Source organism: Anabrus simplex, chromosome 1, assembly GCF_040414725.1.
Source record: "Anabrus simplex isolate iqAnaSimp1 chromosome 1, ASM4041472v1, whole genome shotgun sequence".
In the NCBI taxonomy this organism is placed as follows: Eukaryota; Metazoa; Arthropoda; class Insecta; order Orthoptera; family Tettigoniidae; genus Anabrus; species Anabrus simplex.
Genome location: NC_090265.1, coordinates 24,733,411 through 24,756,723, shown reverse-complemented (window position 1 = coordinate 24,756,723; position 23,313 = coordinate 24,733,411). Strand labels below are relative to the sequence as shown.

At 38.5% G+C, this 23,313-nt stretch overlaps 1 protein-coding gene across 1 annotated transcript in view; it reads right to left on the bottom strand.

Moving 5' to 3' along the window:
• The window catches only part of mRpS22 (mitochondrial ribosomal protein S22), a 104,189-nt gene that overhangs the window by 10,977 nt on the left and 69,899 nt on the right, over positions 1–23,313 (bottom strand). The window contains exon 6 of the mRNA XM_067155777.2: positions 9,599–9,704. Coding sequence (XP_067011878.2) covers positions 9,599–9,704 — 106 coding nt within the window. The remainder of the gene's footprint in view (positions 1–9,598; positions 9,705–23,313) is intronic.

Sequence of the window (23,313 nt, the reverse complement as noted above, 5' to 3'; positions counted from 1 at the left end):
GTGACTTTGTACCTGACAGAGTGTAAAAACTGACCCATTTGACCGTTCTCCACTATTCATAAACATTGAGAGACTTTACTTATCATTGCGTGTGCCGTACTACCTTTCATAATATTACGTACTGTTTTAAGTGACTCACAATCTCTACCCCCATCATCAATTTATATTTCATCTTATAGCGATCCAGAGTTCACTTATTCTTTTTCATATGCATTGTTTTTCTTGTTTTTTATGTTTTGAACGGCTGACGATGACCTGGACTAGGGTCGAAACCGGTCCCATTTCTAATCACTATTAAATAAGAATGTAATCACTACATTCCTTTCTTTTATGTATTGAATAGGTTGAACCTCTTTTTCAATTATTTAATTTTTAACATGTAGCTATTACAAGTTGTCCATTTCATGACCGTATCGATGTTTAATCAAGAAGTAAGTAAAAATAACCACCTAATCGATACTTTATTAATGCCTCAGGCAAAATTGAATAAAATTAAAACTTACAGGACATGTTTCGACCACTTAGTGGTCCTCTTCAGCTGTATAAATAAAGAACTGAAAAGAAAAACATTGACAATAAGCACAAATAAAAGTTCTTTGGAGACTCCTTTGATAAAAATGGAGGTCATCAGAATAGGTCATCTTGCCTCTCGTTCTTGTTTGGAAAAGATGTTTATTCTGCGCTGTCTAGAGGGTCTGTCTTTGAGCGCGACCTGGTTAAGTAACGATGTGATACAGTTTGACAGTTCATGGAAAGCTCTGGAGAGAAGGGAAGTAGAGTTTTATCGTCATCTAAAATAACATGTGAGGGAGGAGGGAGATTGGGCTGTGCTTCTGCGATGTCGTGTTTGATTATATCTCTTGTTCGTCTAGTCTGTTTCATGTCTACCCATTCTAAGTATTTGCTAATATTCTCATATAAGATGTTTTTATGCTCGTTGTTTTCGTTGAGATTCTCTTCACCGTTTTCCACCTTATCAAGAACGATGTGGATGTTTTCCAGGTTGTTCATAAGATTACCTTTATTAATCATGCAGATAATTTGAAGGTCCTGTTTTATATTGGTGAATTCGTGGTTGGACTCTTTCATATGGGATCCCATGGCAGAGAATCTTTTGTATCTTTCAGCATTGACGTGTTCTTGATATCTAATTGAGAAGTTCCTTCCAGATTGTCCCACGTAAGTTTTTTTACATTGAGCACAAGTCAGCTTATAAATACCCGATTCCTGGAATTCGTCATCTTTAAGTTTATTAGCTTTATTATGACTAAAGAATCTATGTTTCGTGTTGTTGTTTGTAGAGAAGGCTACCTTGGTATTGTGTTTCTTGAATAAGTTGGTGATTTCGTAAATCTTCGGGTTATTAAAGGTGAATTTTACATATCCTTTTTCTTTTTCTGAATGCTGTTTAAGTTTAATTTGTTGTTGGTATTTGCATTTAGTGATGATTTTATTGATGAATTTCAAACTGAAACCATTATGTAGAGCCTGTTGACGAATGAAAGAAAGTTCCTTTTTTCTGTCTGTTTCTGTTAGCGGAATTTCAAAGGCTCTGTTGACGAAACTATAATAAGCTGATTTCTTTTGCGAGATGGGATGTAAAGAATCACTTTTGATTGTAGTCGGGGTAAAAGTGGGTTTCCTGTATATTTTAAATTGGAAATGGTTGTCTTTACGAATTGTTTGGATATCCAGAAAATTGAGTATGCCTTTCTCTTCTTCTTCAGCTGTAAATTTTATCTTTGGGTCTAAATTATTCAAAGTATTAAGGATACTGTGACTATCATTTATTTCCTTGTTAATTATGGCATAGGTATCATCAACATATCGAAGCCAGAGATCGATTCCTTTAATGTGACCTACTATCTGAGTGTGTTCCAAAAAGTCGAGGTAAAAGTTAGCTAAAATTCCAGAAGCCGGCGCTCCCATTGGAAGTCCAACGAGCATAAAAACATCTTATATGAGAATATTAGCAAATACTTAGAATGGGTAGACATGAAACAGACTAGACGAACAAGAGATATAATCAAACACGACATCGCAGAAGCACAGCCCAATCTCCCTCCTCCCTCACATGTTATTTTAGATGACGATAAAACTCTACTTCCCTTCTCTCCAGAGCTTTCCATGAACTGTCAAACTGTATCACATCGTTACTTCACCAGGTCGCGCTCAAAGACAGACCCTCTAGACAGCGCAGAATAAACATCTTTTCCAAACAAGAACGAGAGGCAAGATGACCTATTCTGATGACCTCCATTTTTATCAAAGGAGTCTCCAAAGAACTTTTATTTGTGCTTATTGTCAATGTTTTTCTTTTCAGTTCTTTATTTATACCGCTGAAGAGGACCACTAAGTGGTCGAAACATGTCCTGTAAGTTTTAATTTTATTCAATTTTGCCTGAGGCATTAATAAAGTATCGATTAGGTGGTTATTTATACTTACTTCTTGATGTAGCTATTAGCAAGAAATTTAGGAGATCATTGACAGATGTGAGGAATAGAAGAGGAGATGATGTTGGTAGTGATCATCATCTAGTAGTAGCTGAGTTTAAACTGAAAATAAAGGCTGCATCGAAGAAGTTTGCAACAAGAAAAAAGAGGTTCAACATACAAAGGTTAAACAGTGAAAAGAGGAGGAAAGAATTTAGTCTGGAGTTGAAAAATCAGTTTGAAGTCCTTTCAAATCTTGAAAAAGAGGTAGAGTTGAGTGTGGAAAGAACTTGGGAAAATGTTAAGAACACTTACTTAGAAACGTGTGAAGAAGTAATTGGTTATAGGAGCTATCAACAGAAAGACTGGATGTCTGAAGAAACATGGGACTTAATTGAAAAACGAAAAGAGGCAAAAGCTATAGTAAACCGAAGCACAACAAGACAGCAGAAGTCAAGAAGCCCAAAGGAAATATTCAGAAATTGTCAAAATGGTTAAAAGGAGTGTGAGAAGCGATAAAAGAAGATGGATTGACCAGCAGGCATAAATTGCAGAGGAAGCTGAGAAGAAGGATGATATGAAACAACTCTATACTTTTACAAGGAAGCTGTCAAGAGGAGGTTATAGGAAGAGTAAACCAGTGAGGGATAAGCAAGGAAATATGCTGTTATCACAAGAAGGACAATTGAGAATATGGCAAGAGTATTTTTCAGAAATTTTAAACAAAGATGATGGAAATGAGCAGAAAATGCAGGAAGAAGTAAATGAAGGCTTAGATAGTGAAGACTCAAGAAAAAAAGCTAGATCCCCCAACAAGCCATGAAGTTAGGTTAGCATTGAAACAAAGCAGCAGGTATAGATAATATAGATCCAGAAATACTAAAATTGGATGAAGAGGCCACCATTAATTTGCTGCTACCATTACTGGGGAAAATATGGATAGCAAGTCGACGACCACAATGGAGACGTTTCATGGATGCCCTATGTTCCAGGGAGAATGAGAGATATTAAGTCAACTCTATTATCACATTGGCTAAAAATAATGGAGAAAGTCACAGACAAAAGACTGAGGGATATAATAGAAACACAGAGGAAGAACAATATGGCTTTAGACCGAATAGATCAACAATAGACTTGATATTTACAGTGCGAACAATAATGGAATAACATCTGGAAAGGAACAAGGAAATCATCTTCGTATTTTTGGATTTGGAAAAAGCTTAGGATACAGTTAAGAGAAAACATGTATGGGAAAGCCTACTGAAAAGGAATGTACCAAAATCATTAATTAGCAAGATAAATATGTTGTATCATAAGAGTAAAAGCAGTGCACAAGTGGGAAGTGGTGACTTTGAAACATTTTATACAAAAAAATGTTTCAAGCAAGGAAGTGCACTGTCGCCATTATTGTTTATTATATTGATGGATGAAATCATAAAATGTGTAAAATAGAGTATCAGTAGTGATGAAGTGAATGCTTTGGTATTTGCAGATGATGTGGTGATTTGGGAAAAGGGAGAAAAGGAAGTACAAAGGAGACTGGACATTTGGAATGAAAATCTGATGGAGTTTGGAATGGTAATTAGTAAAAAGAAAAAAGAAAAAGAGAAGCCAAGAGAACATAGACAGAGAACGGTTAGAGAATGTAGAACAGTTTACATATATGGGTAGCATTATTAATGGAAGTAAGGAAATCAATCCTGAAATTAATAACAGACTAAGTAAAGGTACATTTTATCATCAAGTCAGAGAGCTATTGTGGGATGACAAAGTACCCAAGAGAATAAAATTAACATTATATAAACCCTTTCCTGACATGCAGTTTCAAGAAAATTGCAACAAAGGAGATATTGCAGTTGCCGACGGATACCCCAGATGGCATGATGTACACCGGAAAGAAATACAAAGGACTCGCTCTGTTTAAACCTCGTGGGAAGTTTACCTACAATGCATTAATGCCTGCAATATCTTGCTGAAGACTAAACATCCACTTGGTGTCGCTTCGAGGGATTGTCACGCGGAGAGTCGGGAATGTATAGAACGCCTAAAACTAACAAACGCTGATACCCAGAAAATAACCGCCAAGAACGGCCTGTACGATACTAAGAAGATCCGTCAAGAGCTACGAGAACGTGAATTCACCTCCTGGTGTTCACTACCGCAAAAGGGACTCGGAGTACAACTTTACAAAGAGTATACATCAGCAAACTCTTGGGTGCAAGATCATACCGGACTGTCTTGTAATGAGTGGAGAGAGGCTATAAAGATGACTGCTAATGTTTCTGCGGTGCGCTCGGTGCCAGGCAGATCCCTGGACAACAACCTCTGTCGGCATTGCCACGGAGAGAAAGAAACTCTTGGTCATGTCCTGGGATTCTGCACACGCGGCGAGCTCCTTAGAAACACGCGGCACCACCAGATAAGATCCTTCATTGCCGCAGAACTGAGAAAGAAGGGATTCAGTGTACATGAGGAGGTACATGGACTGGCCGTAAATGGTAGTTCGCAAAGAATTGACATCATAGCCTTTAAAGAAAACAGCTCTCAAGGATTCATATTAGATCCGACGGTCAGGTTCGAGCACCATAGCGGTCAGCCAGAGGAGGTTAATCTAGAAAAGATTAAAAAATACAAACCAACTATCCCTTACTACAAATCCAAATACCACCTTCAGGAAATTGAAATAATAGGGATAATGGTCGGAGCACGCGGTACCATACCTCGTCACTTCGTCGCCACATGGAAGCGCTTCCAACTCCCAATGAAGCTCATCCCGGAAATCGCGACCCTCGTCCTCCGAGCCTCCATCAAGATCATGAGGCACCACCTCTACAGCTAATTTTGAATGTTCTTTTATTAATACATATGTACATAAAATTGATATGTTTTACCTTGTTCTTAGCGGCAGCCTGTAAATACAGGAGGTCTTTCCAAAATAAATGGAAATTATATATACCAATGTAACATATGGACTAGAAACACTGGTAACTAATAAGAGACAAGATAATAAGATCAAGCAGTACGGGCAACTGGAGTGGGACATTGATGATGATGATGATGATGATGATGATTATTATTATTATTATTATTATTATTAAATATTTTTAACATGTAAAACACACAGGTTATGTATTATGAATTCTAGAATTTTAGGTTATGTCTTAACCATCTGCGAAGATTTAGTGGCCGATGATGGCTCAAAAGTACTGAAACGTGTACGAATATCCATGTAAAATAATCTAAATAAATTTATAAAAGTATTATAAAGTATTATAAAAGTATACATTTATAAAAGTATTGAATCGTTGGACAAACAGATACAGTAAAACCTCGGTAAGACGTTTCTGCAGGGGACAAGAAAGAAAGAAAAAAAAAAAAGTGTTAAGTGAGAAAACATATTAGTGAAATAAAAAATATCCAACAGTGATATGTAAACATTAGATACGATTTTTTCAGACATGAGGGCATTATGTGTCGTGTATCCGCAGGTACAGTGAAAACTATATCTACCATTTCTAAATATGAGTAGAAAGTATTAAAAGGTGTGAAAAACAACAAATATGAAAACATATGCATGGGGGCCAATAAAAATATCCAAGTATTATTGCAGATCACACTCTTTCTAAACAAATGTTAGTAGGAGCCTTTTATTTTGGAGCAGTGGGTTAATAAACATTATTTTCTGGTCACACTCTTAGACCATGAATTAGAAGTTATACTCGACCATGTGCAACCGGTAGGAATCAGGAGGAATGATTTTGACCGCCATTTTGAAAAATTTCGACCAAGTCAAATGATCGAGTCGAAACTCGAGAGTGCGAGTTCAACTTTCGCAACATCTGCATGCTTAAAGATGCCAGTCCACTTTCTCTAAGCTTTTAGTTTTGTCTTTATTAGTAAGGCATTTCAAGACTTTTTCCGCATCCATAACTAGGCTAACTCAAGACAAATATACACCACGCTAGTCAATTTCACACGATTATATTCCTAATCCAGATACAGGCTACTGTATCACGCAATAAAACTTCACTGTACAACTCAATACACAAAATAAATTTCTAATTCTGAACGGAATGCGAAATACAAGCACAAATAGACTCACTGTGTTATTCAGCAATCTTGCTGCTAACCGGCAAGTAAGCGTGCAAGTTATCCTGTGAAGTTCAGGAATTTAAGGCCTTTTTCCGTTATCACACAACTGTGCTGACGGATCTTACCCAAGTTGGAATTCGTGTTTGTTTCACAAGGGATGACAAAAATTTCAGGGCTAGGAAAAATGTGATCATACTAAGCGGTAATAGCAGAAATTCGTGATGCGATAAGTGCGGTATTTTTATATACACTTAATATGATGAGAATCAGGACTTCGAATTTACAACGTGCTAAGCGGCAAAACGTGTTAATGAGGAAAGCATGTAATGTTGTCGACTCACCTTCGCTACATTCGTCATTTTTCGATGTTTGACATCCGCACACTGCCACTGCTACGAGATTCCTGTCAGCTTATTACCCGCCTGAAACTTGGATGACGTCATCGAGCCACCGACTCTACACTCCTCACGGACGTTCTTGGTGTTTCTAGTGCCGTGTGTCATGCTTTCCCCTATACCTGCCCTCTCCAAATGGCCCTATATAAACTGCACTCTTTGCCTGGTACGGCAAGGCATTCTTCGGCTGTCGGAGAGAGGGCAACATCTTATGTTAGGCCGAAGTAAATTTTCACACCTCGACCATGAGGTATTCTGAACTTTGCATCACTATGTTCTCGAGTGGTTGTCCTGGATTATGTATCCATAAGTGAGCAGGTGGATCTCTAATTCCTTTGTTTGGAATGCTGCTTTAAGTTATGTGACTATCAACTCTCTGTCTGTCAATACTCTTGAAAATTTCTGGTACTTCAAATTAGTTTTTATACTTCTACTGCGTAAATGTTTTGACCTTGAACTTGTTTAAATTTTTCCTGTTTGGCAAAATACATCAGTGTTACATTCAGTGTTTTCTGGAACTTAATATAGCGCACTACTTTCTAGTCAGGTCAATTCTTATAGTATATCTTCATACTGTAATTTTAAAATGCTGATCATTAATTCATTCTCCTATTTATCGTCTTTCCTATCTTCCCTAATCTCTTTTATTTGTCTTTGTACAGTTGGTTGGGAAACATCTGTTCTGTTTACTGAATGCTATTGTAAATGTTACTCAGATGAAATCTAAATTGTCCCTATCGCAGAGCTTTGTGATATTTCATTTATGCTTCCTTCTGAACAGTGTTCTACTCTTTGATATTTTTGATGCTGTACTATTCTCTACCTATTGTGTCTTGTGTTTCAATACATCTATTTTGTTCATCTGAAGTTGGCAATTCTTGTTTATCTCCTAGTGTCCCTTTATTTTCCCGACTGCTTATGCATTGCTATCTTCCCCGTTTGTACCATCCACGGTTTACCTCTGGATTGCCCAGCACTTGTATAATGTCGCTTCCACGATCTTTTTACCTTTCATAAATTATAATAATTATAATAATAATTGATTCCCATAACAACCCTCCTACCACATGCCCTAACGAGGTTTCACTGTATTTTGTGTGTTAACTTGAAGATGCTAGATGTTCCTTTTTCTGCTTTTAAACCATGCCAACCTACATTGCCTGACACAAAAAGTTAAGCACCCATAAAGAGTGGTCCAATATTATCCCGTTTTGGTATACATGCATACCACTGACGTGCGAGTAAATGATTAGATTTACAACGATCTGTAATGTGTAGAACTCCCACCAGAGTGCTTTCGCTATGGCAATGTCCAGTTGTTAAGCTGTTACCAGTCAACTGCTGCGAGTCAGACAGTTAAGCAAGACGTGCAGAGCGAACTACATACAGTACGAAGCACCCACGATGCCTCATAGACACGTTAGACAGCCTATCCATCAATTGACAGCATTTGACAGAGGCCGCATTGTGGGACTGCATGAGGCTGGTTGGTTGTATCGTGCAACAGCCAGGCATGTGGGCCATTCAGATGACACAGTGGCCCGATGTTGGACTCAATAGATACATGAGGGCACCCAAATCACATCGTGCAGGTTCGGGTCGATCAAGAGCACAGCCACGAGGGAGGAACGTCGTATGGTGCGCCAAGCATCGTGGGATTCCATAACTTCGGCACCCGCCATCCGCGAACATGTACTGAAGACTCTACAACATCCTGCGAGTTCCCGCACAGAGTCTTGACGACTTGCAACTGCCAGATTGAGGTCCTACTGACCAATGCGTCGGTTGCCATTGACACCAGAACATCAATGCCTGCATTTGGAGTGGTGCCTTGCCCAGGAGGAATGTTCAGTGATGAGTCCCACTTCTCATGACCATCGTGTGCGGGTTTGACAGCGTCGAGGGCAGAGGGCAGATATTGTGGAAAGACACACAGGCGTAATCCCTGACATCATGGTGTGGGCTGCTTCGGCAGAGTTTGACGGCATAGCGATACGTCACAGACATTTTGCGTCCACACGTCCTACCCGTTATGGCACAGCAGCCTGGGACAGTGTTCCAACAAGATAATGCACATCCACACACAGGACGAGTGTCTATGGACTGCCTAGAGCATGTTGAAGTCATCCTGTGGCCAGCAAGATCCCCAGGCCTCTCCATCATTGAACACGTGTGGGATGACATTGGAAGGGGACTCCGCCCGAGTACCAACCTACGGGATCTGAAGGGGCAGCTGCCACAAATGTGGACGAAGTTGCCTCAGAAGAGGATCCAAAGGCTGTTTGACACCATTCTGAACGTCATAAGGGCATGCATTATGGGCCCGGCGGGGAGGGGGGGGAGGGAGGAGGAGGGGGGGGGGGGGAGGGGGGGTGCGCGACACCCTACAGACGTGGTGCCAAAATTCCACCTGTAACTGCCAACGGCCTTGTCTCTTTCATCCCATATCGTAATAAGATTAATAAATGCACATGGTCTTTCAGCATATGTACTGTAGTTGCTTTCAATCACTGCTTCTGGGTGCTTAACTTTTTTTGTCACCTAGTATATCCTCCCCTATTTGTGAAGATGAAAATTAGGGTTAAAAGGGGGGTGTTATAGGCAAGTCACTATGGTATTTATAAAGTTGCATGCATAGACTGAGTAAACGAACAAACACTGTTGTCATATGCACTCACCTGTATTAATGGGATGGGCTGCTCATCATCATACTTAACATCATCTGATCTCGTCTCTGGATTGAGGATAGAATACAAACGAATAAGATCCACTGCATCAGTCAGTCTGAAAAGAAAACCATTTGAAGTAACAGAAAGGAACAAACAAATATCAAATCAAGTCATATGTAGAAAGATAGGAAAAAGTAAAAAAAAAGTGCATAATAAGATTATCACTACACCAGGTCTAGCGTGGGAAGAGGGAGCAATAACAAGGACAATCTCCACAACTTTGTATACTGTTATATTCAAACAGATGGGGTCAGTCCTCATCAAGCACAGTTCTACATTCATCTCTTCCCCGACCCCAACGAGCCCATAACACTCATCCTTTTCTCCTTGATGCTAGTCTTAACAACTGTACTCAACGTCATCTTATGGGTCTTTCTTTTTCCTATATTTGTCCAGTTTTCTTCTTATCCTATATTTCCTACATCATGACTGATATTACTATTTATTAAACCCTAGTACTGCTGCAGGATTTTACCTCAAATGCTGAGGGTAAAGTTACTGGATTACAGACATTTTAAAAAAAAATTGTAGCCACAAATAAATCATAATATACATGTATTGTATATCAGTTCAAAGCATAGAAATAGCACATTAATGCAAGAAACAGAAAGATTGCATTAATAATAACGGGTAATACTGTGAAAAATATATAAACACGTTTAAACAATTACAAAAATGTTTAGAAATCCTGGCCTAAAAGTGGCTGAAATCATTTGTTGATGTGACTGAAAATATTTGTGCACTATAAGCTTATGATGGAGATCCATAGCATTAATTTTAAGCCATTAGTTCCCTTTTGAAAAAATAAAAGATTTACCTCAACATACCAGCATGGTGGACTAAGGTCTTCACACCCTCCTCTTTTTGGTGTTGTGATCCAAATCCTTGTAACAGTTCACACGCACAACAAAGCAGCCATAGTTGGACCTTTTCACTTTATTTCCAGGGGAATTGCATACAACACACCTGCGTTGACAATTTTTGGGAAGTTTCTCAATAGTGTGGGAGGTGCTGCAGGAAGCTGCCAAGTTTTGAACTTCTTCAGCACCAAAGAGACACTCCGCAATGTTCACAATAAAGTCAGACCTTGATATTAGTTTATCTTCATCTGTATTCTGTGTATATAGAGTATAGGCATTGAGGATGGCCTTATCAACCATACCAGTTCCTATGGCTAGCTCGTTCAGCTGACACCTGATCAATTTTCTGATCACACACATTAATGCCCCTCATCCCCTTCTTATACTCTTGTCACTACAACTGGCATAACAATTTCCCTCCCCTTCGAAGATCCACATTTCAATCATCAATCAATCAATACTGATCTGCATTTAGGGCAGTCGCCCAGGTGGCAGATTCCCTATCTGTTGCATTCCTAGCCTTTTCCGAAATGATTTCAAAGAAATTGGAAATTTATTGAACATCTCCCTTGGTAAGTTATTCCAATCCCTAACTCCCCTTCCTATAAATGAATATTTGCCCCAGTTTGTCCTCTTGAATTCCAACTTTATCTTCATATCGTGATCTTTCCTACTTTTATAAACGCCATTCAAACCTATTCGTCTACTAATGTCATTCCACGCCATCTCTCCGCTGACAGCTCGGAACATACCACTTAGTCGAGCAGCTGTTCTTCTTTCTCTCAATTCTTCCCAGCCCAAACATTGCAACATTTTTGTAATGCTACTCTTTTGTCGGAAATCACCAAGAACAAATCGAGCTGCTTTTCTTTGGATTTTTTTCCACTTCTTGAATCAGGTAATCCTGGTGAGGGTCCCATACACTGGAACCATACTCTAGTTGGGGTCTTACCAGAGACTTATATGCACTCTCCTTTACATCCTTACTACAACCCCTAAACACCCTCATAACCATGTGTAGAGATCGGTACCCTTTATTTACAATCCCATTTATGTGATTACCCCAGTGAAGATCTTTCCTTATATTAACACCTAGATACTTACAATGATCCCCAAAAGGAACTTTCACCCCATCAACGCAGTAATTAAAACTGAGAGGACTTTTCCTATTTGTGAAACTCACAACCTGACTTTTAGCCCCATTTATCAACATACCATTGCCTGCCGTCCATCTCACAACATTTTCGAGGTCACGTTGCAGTTGCTCACAATCTTGTAACTTATTTATCACTCTATAGAGAATAACATCATCCGCAAAAAGCCTGACCTCCGATTCCACTCCTTTACTCATATCATTTATATATATAAGAAAACATAAAAGGTCCGATAACACTGCCCTGAGGAACTCCCCTCTCAACTATTACAGGGTCAGACAAAGCTTCACCTACTCTAACTCTCTGAGATCTGTTTTCTAGAAATATAGCAACCCATTCAGTCACTCTTTTGTCTAGTCCAATTGCACTCATTTTTGCCAGTAGTCTCCCATGATCCACCCTATCAAATGCTTTAGACATGTCAATCGCGATACAGTCCATTTGACCTCCAGAATCCAAGATATCTGCTATATCTTGCTGGAATCCTACAAGTTGAGCTTCAGTGGAATAACCTTTCCTAAAACCGAATTGCCTTCTATCGAACCAGTTATTCATTTCACAAACATGTCTAATATAATCAGAAAGAATGCCTTCCCAAAGCTTACATACAATGCATGTCAAACTTACTGGCCTGTAATTTTCAGCTTTATGTCTATCACCCTTTCCTTTATACACAGGGGCTACTATAGCAACTCTCCATTCATCTGGTATAGCTCCTTCGACCAAACAATAATCAAATAAGTACTTCAGATATGGTACTACATTCCAACCCATTGTCTTTAGTATATCCCCAGAAATCTGATCAATTCCAGCCGCTTTTCTAGTTTTCAACTTTTGTATCTTATTGTAAATGTCATTGTTATCATATGTAAATTGTATTACTTCTTTGGCCTTAGTCTCTTCCTCTATCTCGACATTATCCTTGTAACCAACAATCTTTACATACTGCTGACTGAATACTTCTGCCTTTTGAAGATCCTCACATACACACTCCCCTTGTTCATTACTTATTCCTGGAATGTCCTTCTTGGAACCTGTTTCTGCCTGAAAATACCTATACATACCCTTCCATTTTTCACTAAAATTTGTATGACTGCCAATTATGCTTGCCATCATGTTATCCTTAGCTGCCTTCTTTGCTAGATTCAATTTTTTAGTAAGTTCCTTCAATTTCTCCTTACTTCCACAGCCATTTCTAACTCTATTTCTTTCCAGTCTGCACCTCCTTCTTAGTCTCTTTATTTCTCTATTATAATAAGGTGGGTCTTTACCATTCCTTACCACCCTTAAAGGTACAAACCTGTTTTCGCATTCCTTAACAATTTCTTTAAACCCATCCCAGAGTCTGTTTACATTTTTATTTACCATTTTCCACCGATCATAGTTACTTTTTAGAAACTGCCTCATACCTGCTTTATCAGCCATATGGTACTGCCTAACAGTCCTACTTTTAAGACCTTCCTTTCTATCGCATTTATTTTTAACTACCACAAAAACAGCTTCATGATCACTAATACCATCTATTACTTCAGTTTCCCTATAGAGCTCATTTGGTTTTATCAGTACCACATCCAGGATATTTTTCCCTCTGGTTGGTTCCATCACTTTCTGAATCAGCTGTCCTTCCCATATTAATTTATTTGCCATTTGTTGGTCATGCTTCCTGTCGTTCGCATTTCCTTCCCAATTTACATCTGGCAAATTCAGATCTCCCGCTACAATCACATTTCTTTCCATGTCGTTTCCAACATAGCTGACTATCCTATCAAATAATTCCGAATCCGCATCAGTGCTACCCTTTCCCGATCTGTACACTCCAAATATATCAAGTTGCCTATTATCTTTAGAAATGAGCCTTACACCTAGAATTTCATGTGTCTCATCTTTAACTTTTTCGTAGCTTACAAATTCTTCTTTCACCAGAATGAAAACTCCCCCTCCCACCTTTCCTATCCTATCTCTACGATACACACTCCAGTGCCGTGAGAAAATTTCTGCATCCATTATATCATTTCTCAGCCATGATTCAACTCCTATTACAATATCTGGTAAATATATATCTATTAAATTACTTAATTCTATTCCTTTCTTTACAATACTTCTACAGTTCAGCACTAACAATTTTATGTCATCCTTACTTGATTCCCAGTTCCCTGTTCCCTTATCACCGCTCCCTAGGCCATCCCGTTTCCCTGAATGTACCTCCCTATTACCCTTCCAAACAAATTTCCTAACTTATACGTACCACTGCGGTTTAAATGAAGGCCATCCGAGCGCAGATCCCTATCTCCTACCCACCCATTAGGATCTAGAAATTTCACTCCCAGTTTCCCACATACCCACTCCATAGTCTCATTTAAATCCCCAATCACCCTCCAGTCAGTATCCCTCCTAAACAGTATTCCACTAATAACAATCTCCGCTTTCTTAAACTTCACCCGTGCTGCATTTACCAGATCCCACACATCTCCAACTATGTTGGTACTTATATCAGCTTGCCTTACGTTGTTGGTACCAACGTGAAACACTACCACCTTCTCCTTCCCCTCCTCCCTCTCTTCTACTTTCCTCAACATCTGCCTCAACCTAATTCCTGGATAACATTCTACCCTGGTTCCCTTTCCTCCACACACTTTCCCCACGTGTCTAACGATGGAATCCCCCATGACCAGAGCCTCAACCCTACCCACCTCATTTGATCCCCTCCCCTCCTGGTCAGCCCTATCTTTCCTGATAGCTGCAGAAGCTACTTCCTCCTTCCTTTTCTCCTTCCCATGACCCTGTTCCACCTGTCTTTTCCTATCCTCTACTCTACATTTCCCTTTCCTACCTTTTCCCTTCCTCCTACTTCCATGCATCTCAGCAACAGTTCCCTGTCTCTCATCTTCCCTCTGTTGTTCTACCTGGAGTGACTCGTACCGATTTCGCACAGACACCTGTCCTGAATTCTGATCCTGAATAGAGCCCTTGGCCTGCAATCTCCTTCCCCTTAGAACGTTAGACCACCTGTCTTCTACAACTCCTCCCTTTCCTTCCCCTCCCTCTTGTATACCTACTGTAACCTGTACATTGTTTGAGGGAGTCCTATCTTCCTTCCTGTCTTCTGTGAGAATCCTAATTATCTCCCTCAAACTTTCCAACTCCTCCCTCATACCCCTCAATGCCTCACCACACCCACAATAAGTACACTCGCGCTCCTTAGCCATTCTTTACGGGAGAAAAATTATAAATTAAAAAAAAAAAAATGAATGGAGGGATATATTGTCTGGGATAGTACACAACAATAAGGTAATTAATATACGACTACACTACAATACTACTTAGTCGTGCTCTATTTTTTTTTTAATCCTACAACCCCTAACAGGATAAAAACTGCTGTTAATTACTGAATATCGAAAGTAATACACAAGAACTACACAATTCCAAACTGCAATTAAGCCTATCCTAATTTCAACAATATTTTAGTAAGAGTTTCTACGGATACCTCTACTACACCAGTACTACACAAATATTTTACAATAATAAAATAAGCACACTAAATTCTAATAGGATATTACTCGTATACTACTGTACAGTACACTACAGTAATTTTTAAACTACTTTCAGACGTATCCTAATTACGATACCGGTACTGTACCGTATGTCACTACTAAGCAGAACAGAAATGAAATTTGCAAGAACTACTGTACTCAAAGATTACCAACGAAGCTAAATGCTTAGACAAATTATTATTAGTATTAGGGTCTAATAGATACACACGAATATAGCAAGCAAGATACGGCACTATCTAAATGTACGGTACCGTACTGTATCTATACTACAATGTATCTACACTACACTATACTGCGTTTGGTTAAATGCTTAAGTATCAAAAGGATTGCCGTACACGAAGAAAAACACGAATATAACTGGATACTATCTAATACTATCTAATATATTATACCTTATCTTCACTACAATTCTACTGAAATGTGGTTATGTGATTATTACAGCTGGTGGATTACTATTATTTTCCCTACTCCACGGGATGGAGAAAAAAAAAAAGTGTCCTTAATTAGGCCTACTGAAAAATACGAGGTTGTCTACAATAATTTCTCAAATATTTCTGTCAAAACTACTACTACTATTTACTCCAGGGACTTGAACTGCAATTACTGGGATATATGAACTTTATTATTATTAGCTAACCGCTCATAAATACTGAAAGATCAAGGGAGCGAAATATAAATTACGGATACTAACTACTTACTCAGAAATACAAATGAATGGAATACAAGGTCAGCTGATTTTTATTTATATCTACTTGACTACACTACACCCTTTGTTCACGACTGTAGCCAACAATGCAATATTTGAATATGAGGAGCGACAATAATCAATAACAATACGACTGTTAACTATTACCGTGCAATCTCTTTAACTTCTTTTTAAATGGAAGTTTACAGGCGAATCGTGTTTTTTAATGTAGTAAATTATTACTTTCGCGATAGTTTGAACGTAGGATCTACACGAAATACCGGAGAAGTTGCTGCAGAAGTTACTGTACTATTCCTTATGATAATCTGCCTTTGTAAGTACAACCAACGAACCTACAGATACCGGTATTTACAAATATTTTTCAAGTTAATATTGTTACCTAAAGTATTACCTAAACCTAAATTCGAAACAAGTTGCACCTAGCTAGCCTACTTAACCTAGAAAACGTAATTTACTGAAGACCAACTGAATTACTTGTTACAAAATTTAAATAATTGTTACTACTCCCAATTTCTACCAACAAGCACTAAACACCACTATATAAACAGCACTAAATGAATCAGATATACACAAAATTAAGCTATTTCAATAGGTTTTCACTACTTTATCACTACAATAATGCAAGAGCTCTCTCAACAGCCAACCGTTCTCAAGCGCATCCAACAATGCGAACCTTTCACTTTGTGACTGATAGCTGGGCATGCAGTAGAGAGAACTGATAACTTTTTCTGAGATTTTTTTTCTCTCTCCATGCAGTGAATAGCAGTGGGCCACTTCTTTTATACACAGTTTGTTCAGGCTCTAATTTTAAACAGTTTATTCCTGGAGGAAGATATTTTACCATTACTGCGAGCAGTACTGGTGAAAAGAGTGTTCTCTTCCCAAAGAGAATGCCAGGTCAACAGAAATATACCATTTGTGCACAGCAATATGATACCCCTTCCCAAATATACTTCCAATACTATTCAGTTAACTGAAAAATACCATCATTAGAGTTTGTGATTTTTAGCATTTGCGATAAATGCGAAATATGTCGAAACTTTGTCAGTGTATGTGCCTTCATCTTATATGACCCGTACGAGTGGTTTTTAGCGATTTCAAATTAGTGATAAAATGCGAAATTGGTTCAAAATGCGAAATTATACAATTTATGCGAAATAGATGCGAAACTCTCAGTTTTATACAAAATAAATATATATGAAGGGCTTAGTGGAAAAAGGGGATATCCCTCCTTTTGGTGAAAATTGAGCTAAGTGCATATTATGTGAGCTGGGTCCATCTGGCATCTGTTTATTAAACTATCCATGTCAGTACTAAAGAGGATAATATAACAGGCCTTACAGAGCAGTCTCACACTTCTGAGTGGAATAAGGAGGTATCCCAATTCTCTCTGATGCCTGGGTTCCGAATGGCTAAATGATTACCTAACCAACCAATGGGAGAGCAGGCTGCAAACCTGGGCTTATAATCAATATGGCTGATGCAGAAAGTAGTGGTTTGTTTATGAATGAAGAAAATATAGAAATTAAAAGCGAAAAAGAAGAAGAGAAATCCAGAAAAATGGGAAAATAATAGCAGAAAGAAGGCACATAACAGTGGAGAAAAATATATTGCACGCGGAGGTGAGGTTATACCTGTACCAGTATCCAGTGCTGTAAAACAGAATGGTGCTGCTACAAGGATATTGCAGAAGACAGGAAGAAAGAACTTTTTAATACCTTTTATAAATTAGGAGATCGAAATATCCAAAATGCCTATCTTTTTGGGTGTTTTGGCCAGAGTGTATGGCAGGACATGGAGCGGATGAAATAGTTTTGCTTCAAATTATCCCCAAAATTAGAGGAAACATGAAACACCTTATTGTTTATAGCGATTCTTGTATGGGACAAAATAAGAACTTTCCCATTGTGTGTGTGTGTGGATCTACATGATTGAAATGGGCTGGTTTGACAGCATAGAACATAGATTTTTGGTGCCTGGCCATACATATTTGCCTTGGGATGCAGATTTTGGCATCATTGAAAACTTAAAGTGACGTACGCAATACGTTTACACCCCTCAAGAATGGGCGAACCTGATCTGAAATGCAAGGAAAAAGAAAACGTTCACTGTAGTGGAAAGGCAGAAAGAGGATTTTGTTAGTTTAACTCCATTAACAAAGAAGCTAACAAAATGAAACAAAAACCCTTCTGGCATAAGCGTGGACTGCCGAGAGGCATCTGATCTGAGGTTCCAGGAAGGGCATAAAGTACATGTACAGTTCACATACAGTGATATAGGCCAATATACTTCCATAAGTCTGCAGAAGAGTAAGGGAAGGGCACAGAAAATGACACTGTTCTGGAACCAAAGTATCCTAATGGCAGGCCCATCAAAGCGGCTAAACTGCGTGATATAATGTCCATGTTGAAGTTTGTGCCTCCCATACACCATGGCTATTATCAGAATTTGAAATCAGACAATGGAAATGAAATAGAAGAAACCAATCGGTTTGATGTTATTTAGGGTGTTTAATGTTCATGAGGTTATTTAGAGTTATTTTTTCTCTGTTGTATTTGAAAATCTGTGTTTTGTCTACAATAACATCTACATGTCAGTAGTCAAGTGAACTTTTTTTACAATAAAAATCAACGTATTCTGCACCACATTTGCAGGAAGTTAATTCAGTACCTACATCACTCAATTCTTAAAACATTTTCTGATTCTTATTGTTTTGATAAAGTTAACAGGCAATCTAATAAAATGCTAAATATCTCAAAACTACACTTTGGAAGGATACCCCCTTTTTCCACTAAGTCCTTCATATCTTTTTAAAAATGATGCATTTTTCTTAAAAATAAGATATATGTTATTTATTTCAGGAGAAATAATTAGTACGGCGCCCATTGCGATTGTAAAGCGGTAACATGCTTTGACGGACACTTCCGTCCTGGTACACGGAACATTTATAAGTTCATTATCGCAGTTAGCTGGTCGGAGAGATTTATTCTCTGTTTTGCAGCTTACCCGATTGATGTAAGATGATACCTGAAGCTATTTTCTCTGTGTAAATAGTAACTCTGAGCTGTAATGTGGAAAATAAAAAGCACCTCATTTTGCTGCTCGTTGTAAACAATCACGGCGGCATCCAAGCACGGGGATGAGTTTATTCGTAACTGGCTTGAAAATAGTGATGTTGAAAGTGGAAATGATTCTCTGGAGAGTGAAAATAGTTCTTCTTCAATGGCAGTGATGAAAGTGATTTCGATTTCAGGTGCCAATTGAAATTACATGACAAAACCAGAATGCAACAAGAGCGAGTGAGAAGTCTAGTTGTTTTTGCTAGTTGCTTTACGTCGCACCGACACAGATAGGTCTTACGGCAACGATGGGACAGGAAAGGCCTAGGAATGGGAAGGAAGCGGCCGTGTTCTTAATTAGGGTACAGTCCCAGCACTTGCCTGGTGTGAAAATGGGAAACAACAGAAAACCATCTTCAGGGCTGCCGACAGTGGGGTTGGAACCCACTGTCTCCCGGATGCGAGCTCACAGCTGCGCGCTCCTAACCGCACGGCCAACTCGCCCGGTGAGAAGTCTAGTAAAATGATACTTGGAATTATGATCTTGTTGACAATAAGCCTCTTTCTGTAACATGTAAACCAGTTTTTGAAATTCACTCTATAGTGAGGAGGGGGTTCGGTAATAATCAGAAAGAAATGGACGTAGGGAATAAATTTCTAACCCCACAGTTCTGGGATCACGTTACTAAGGAAACCAATGCCTAGACCTCTACATTTCTTGCTAATTTATCTGCTTCCCTTGAAACCAGTAATACTTACGAACAAACACACTGGTTTCCTGTTACTATAGACGACCTAAAAGCTCACTTTGCTTTGTGTATTCTTATGTAGCCTATGTGATTAATCAAATTTATGTTAAAGTGACGAAAAAATAAATGGTATGTAAGGGAATACTTCCTTTCACAAGTAATGGTAGGCCAAAGGGTTAAATTATTCAATGTGTGGAATTTCTTTCACTGGCTAAAGAGCACTGAAAAGAACAATCAATCAAGCAGAAATACAGTTTCAAGCACCACGTTCATTCTCTTTGAGTGTTGACCCTTGATCATAGTCGGTTATTCTTGACATTGGTGTTGAGTAGTAGTTATGTTTAGAAGTACGGTAGCAATTTATTTTATTGTCTGGTAGCCATGAGTAGAGGTGAAGTGACGATCAAACAACATGCCGAGTCACAAATCGGGACATTTTTATGTAAGCGATACAGATGGCCTATATTGATGTGCCGACTCTGCAATCAAAGACTTGAAGAAGGAAAAAAATGTTTTGCATTCCTTCCTTTGCCTTGGTAGCACTTCTGTGCATTTGGGCCTCTACAAACAGTGTCGATGTAGAGCTTTTTTTCTTAGCAAGTACAACATAATTGTAACTGATAGGCGGTCTCAAATGGAGGACACCTTTTAAACAATTGGCATGTTGTACTTTAATAATCATCATTGAAATTCCTCTTCCATGTAGGTGTGTTGTACTGTGATAAATAAATACGTTCAGAATAGTACTTTTCACTTTGAAATTGTGTTTGTAAATTTGAAAATAAAAATTTTATATCGCGGCCCTTCCGACCCTTTATAACAAGGCAAGACACCAGCCAACATTATGGAAGAATAATCAAGAAAGGGACCGCTAGATTGAGAAGATATTGAGAATGCTGCTGTTTCTAAAGCTTTAGATTTCATTGGTGTTTTTTCCTTGTCACAGGCTTTTCGCCTGCACGTTATATCAGGCTTGGTTTCTCAAAATGTTTGCTCCCGCTCCCCTCCTGACCAATTTAATGTGATAGGATGATTTTCGACAATGATTTCAACCTGTTTTGTTATTGTTACTAAACAATATTTTGTAAACTATAAGGTCCAACAACCTCACCATGTGCTACTATTGTTCATTTCCATCTGGATCATTTGTTTTTTCATTCCTTTGTTTTCTTAGGTTAACACAGTTTTTAGTTTCAATTATTATTTTAAATTAACACCTTTTCACTGAATTTTGTCGCAGTGAGTTGTTTTTTGCTCCGCATATTGATGTAAATATTGTATATTTGTGCTAATTTTGTTTCAGTCTAGGCTCTCTTTTGTTTGTTTTTTCATTTTCTCCTTCATTATGTTTTCTAGCATTTTTTCAACTTATATTATGTAAATTATTTCAAACTCCCCTCATTTTTCACTGAAGATGGCTCAAACGAGCCGAAACATGTTTGAATTTGTTTACTCCGTCTAATGACGGAACATTTATTGTATTGAATTAGGAGGATACTATCATTTTTCACCTTTGTAAAGTGAATATCCTGTGTGTACATTAATACTTCTTGCAGTCTTATGTTGTTTGTCTTATTTTACATAGTGAATTCAAAACTGCATGACGAGCAATGTGTGATTAAAGAGTATGATTTTACTCCCAACTGTTGTGTGTGCAATTTAGCAACTTATGCCTATTTTTAACCAATTTGCTACAAAACACTAAATTTGAGAAGTTTAGATGCTACAAAACGCTAAATTTGGAAATCAAAACGCTAAATCTCTGATTTTTAAATGCTATAAACCACGAACTCTAACCATCATCATCATCATCATCATCATCATTTACAGTTTCCCGGGTCGGGTTGTGAATCAAGGACCTCCATCACTGCCTGTCTCTCCAACACTCTTTTAAGTACATCTTCTGGTTTTCCTCCCCTCTTCTCTATGCACTCCCACACTGAACTTGTCCACCTCTTTCGGGGTCTTCCTCGTGGTCTCTTTCCTGTCAACTTCTCTGAAAAAGCTTTTTTTGGCACTCTCTCTTCTCCCATTCTCATCATATGCCCATACCACTTTAGCTTTCTTGTTTCTATCCTGTCTTGAAGTTTCAAGATTCCTGTCCTTTTCCTTATCTCTTCATTTCTAACTCTATCCTTTCTGGTCTTGCCCTCGATACCTCTTAGGAATTTCATCTCCGCTGCCTGTATTCTAATCTCCTCTCATTTTGTTGTAGTCCACGATCCAGCTGCATAGGTTAGTATGGGTTCATAATAGGTTGAATATAATACTTCCTTACATTTCTTCGAGACATCTTGGTTCCACAAAATACCCCTTACACTCTGGTAGAAGCTGTTTGCTTGTTGTATTCTTTTTCCAATTTCCTCGGTAATACATCAAACCCCAATCCTTTACCACTTGCTGCAGAACCTCCAGACTTTACAGGTGAATAAACACTGAAAAGCATTGTATATGAGGAACCTGGTTCACACACCTTGAAAAGTTTAATTCCCCACTGATGGTGATGCTTGTTTGGCAGATACTGAACCAGATGAGTTGTTTTTAGTACCACCTAATGTCTCATCAATACTGAGTGTTTTCCCTGGAACACAATGATTTTTAAAACAAGAATTGAAGTGGTCAATGGCTGGTCTAACTTCAGTTAGTGATCTGAACCCCAACATGGCTACATGAAGATAAATCAACACTGATCTGCATTTAGGGCAGTCACCCAGGTGGCAGATTCCCTATCTGTTGTTTTCCTAGCCTTTTCCTAAATTATTTCAAAGAAATTGGAAATTTATTGAACATCTTCCTTGGTAAGTTATTCCAATCCCTAACTCCCCTTCCTATAAATGAATATTTGCCCCAGTTTGTCATCTTGAATTCCAACTTTATCTTCATATTGTGATCTTTCCTACTTTTATAAACGCCACTCAAACTTATTCGTCTACTAATGACATTCCACGCCAACTCTCTGCTGACAGCTCGGAACATACCACTTATGGAAAATTCTAAGTTCCCATGGAGAATTAGATATTTTTCACCAATAGAGCTTGTCATATCATCCCACTCTGATGAGTCTAGTGTCAGACCTAAGACGAAACGCTCGTTAATAGAGCAAACGCCTGAAAAGCCTTACATACCACTTAGTCGAGCAGCTCTTCTTCTTTCTCTCAATTCTTCCCAGCCCAAACTTTGCAACATTTTTGTAACGCTACTCTTTTGTCAGAAATCACCCAGAACAAATCGAGCTGCTTTTCTTTGGATTTTTTCCAGTTCTTGAATCAGGTAATCCTGGTGAGGGTCCCATACACTGGAACCATACTCTAGTTGGGGTCTTACCAGAGACTTATATGCCCTCTCCTTTACATCCTTACTACAACCACTAAACACCCTCATAACCATGTGCAGAGATCTGTACCCTTTATTTACAATCCCATTTATGTGATTACGCCATTGAAGATCTTTCCTTATATTAACACCTAGATACTTACAATGATCCCCAAAAGGAACTTTCACCCCATTAACGCAGTAATTAAAACTGAGAGACTTTTCCTATTTGTGAAACTCACAACCTGACTTAACTCCGTTTATCAACATACC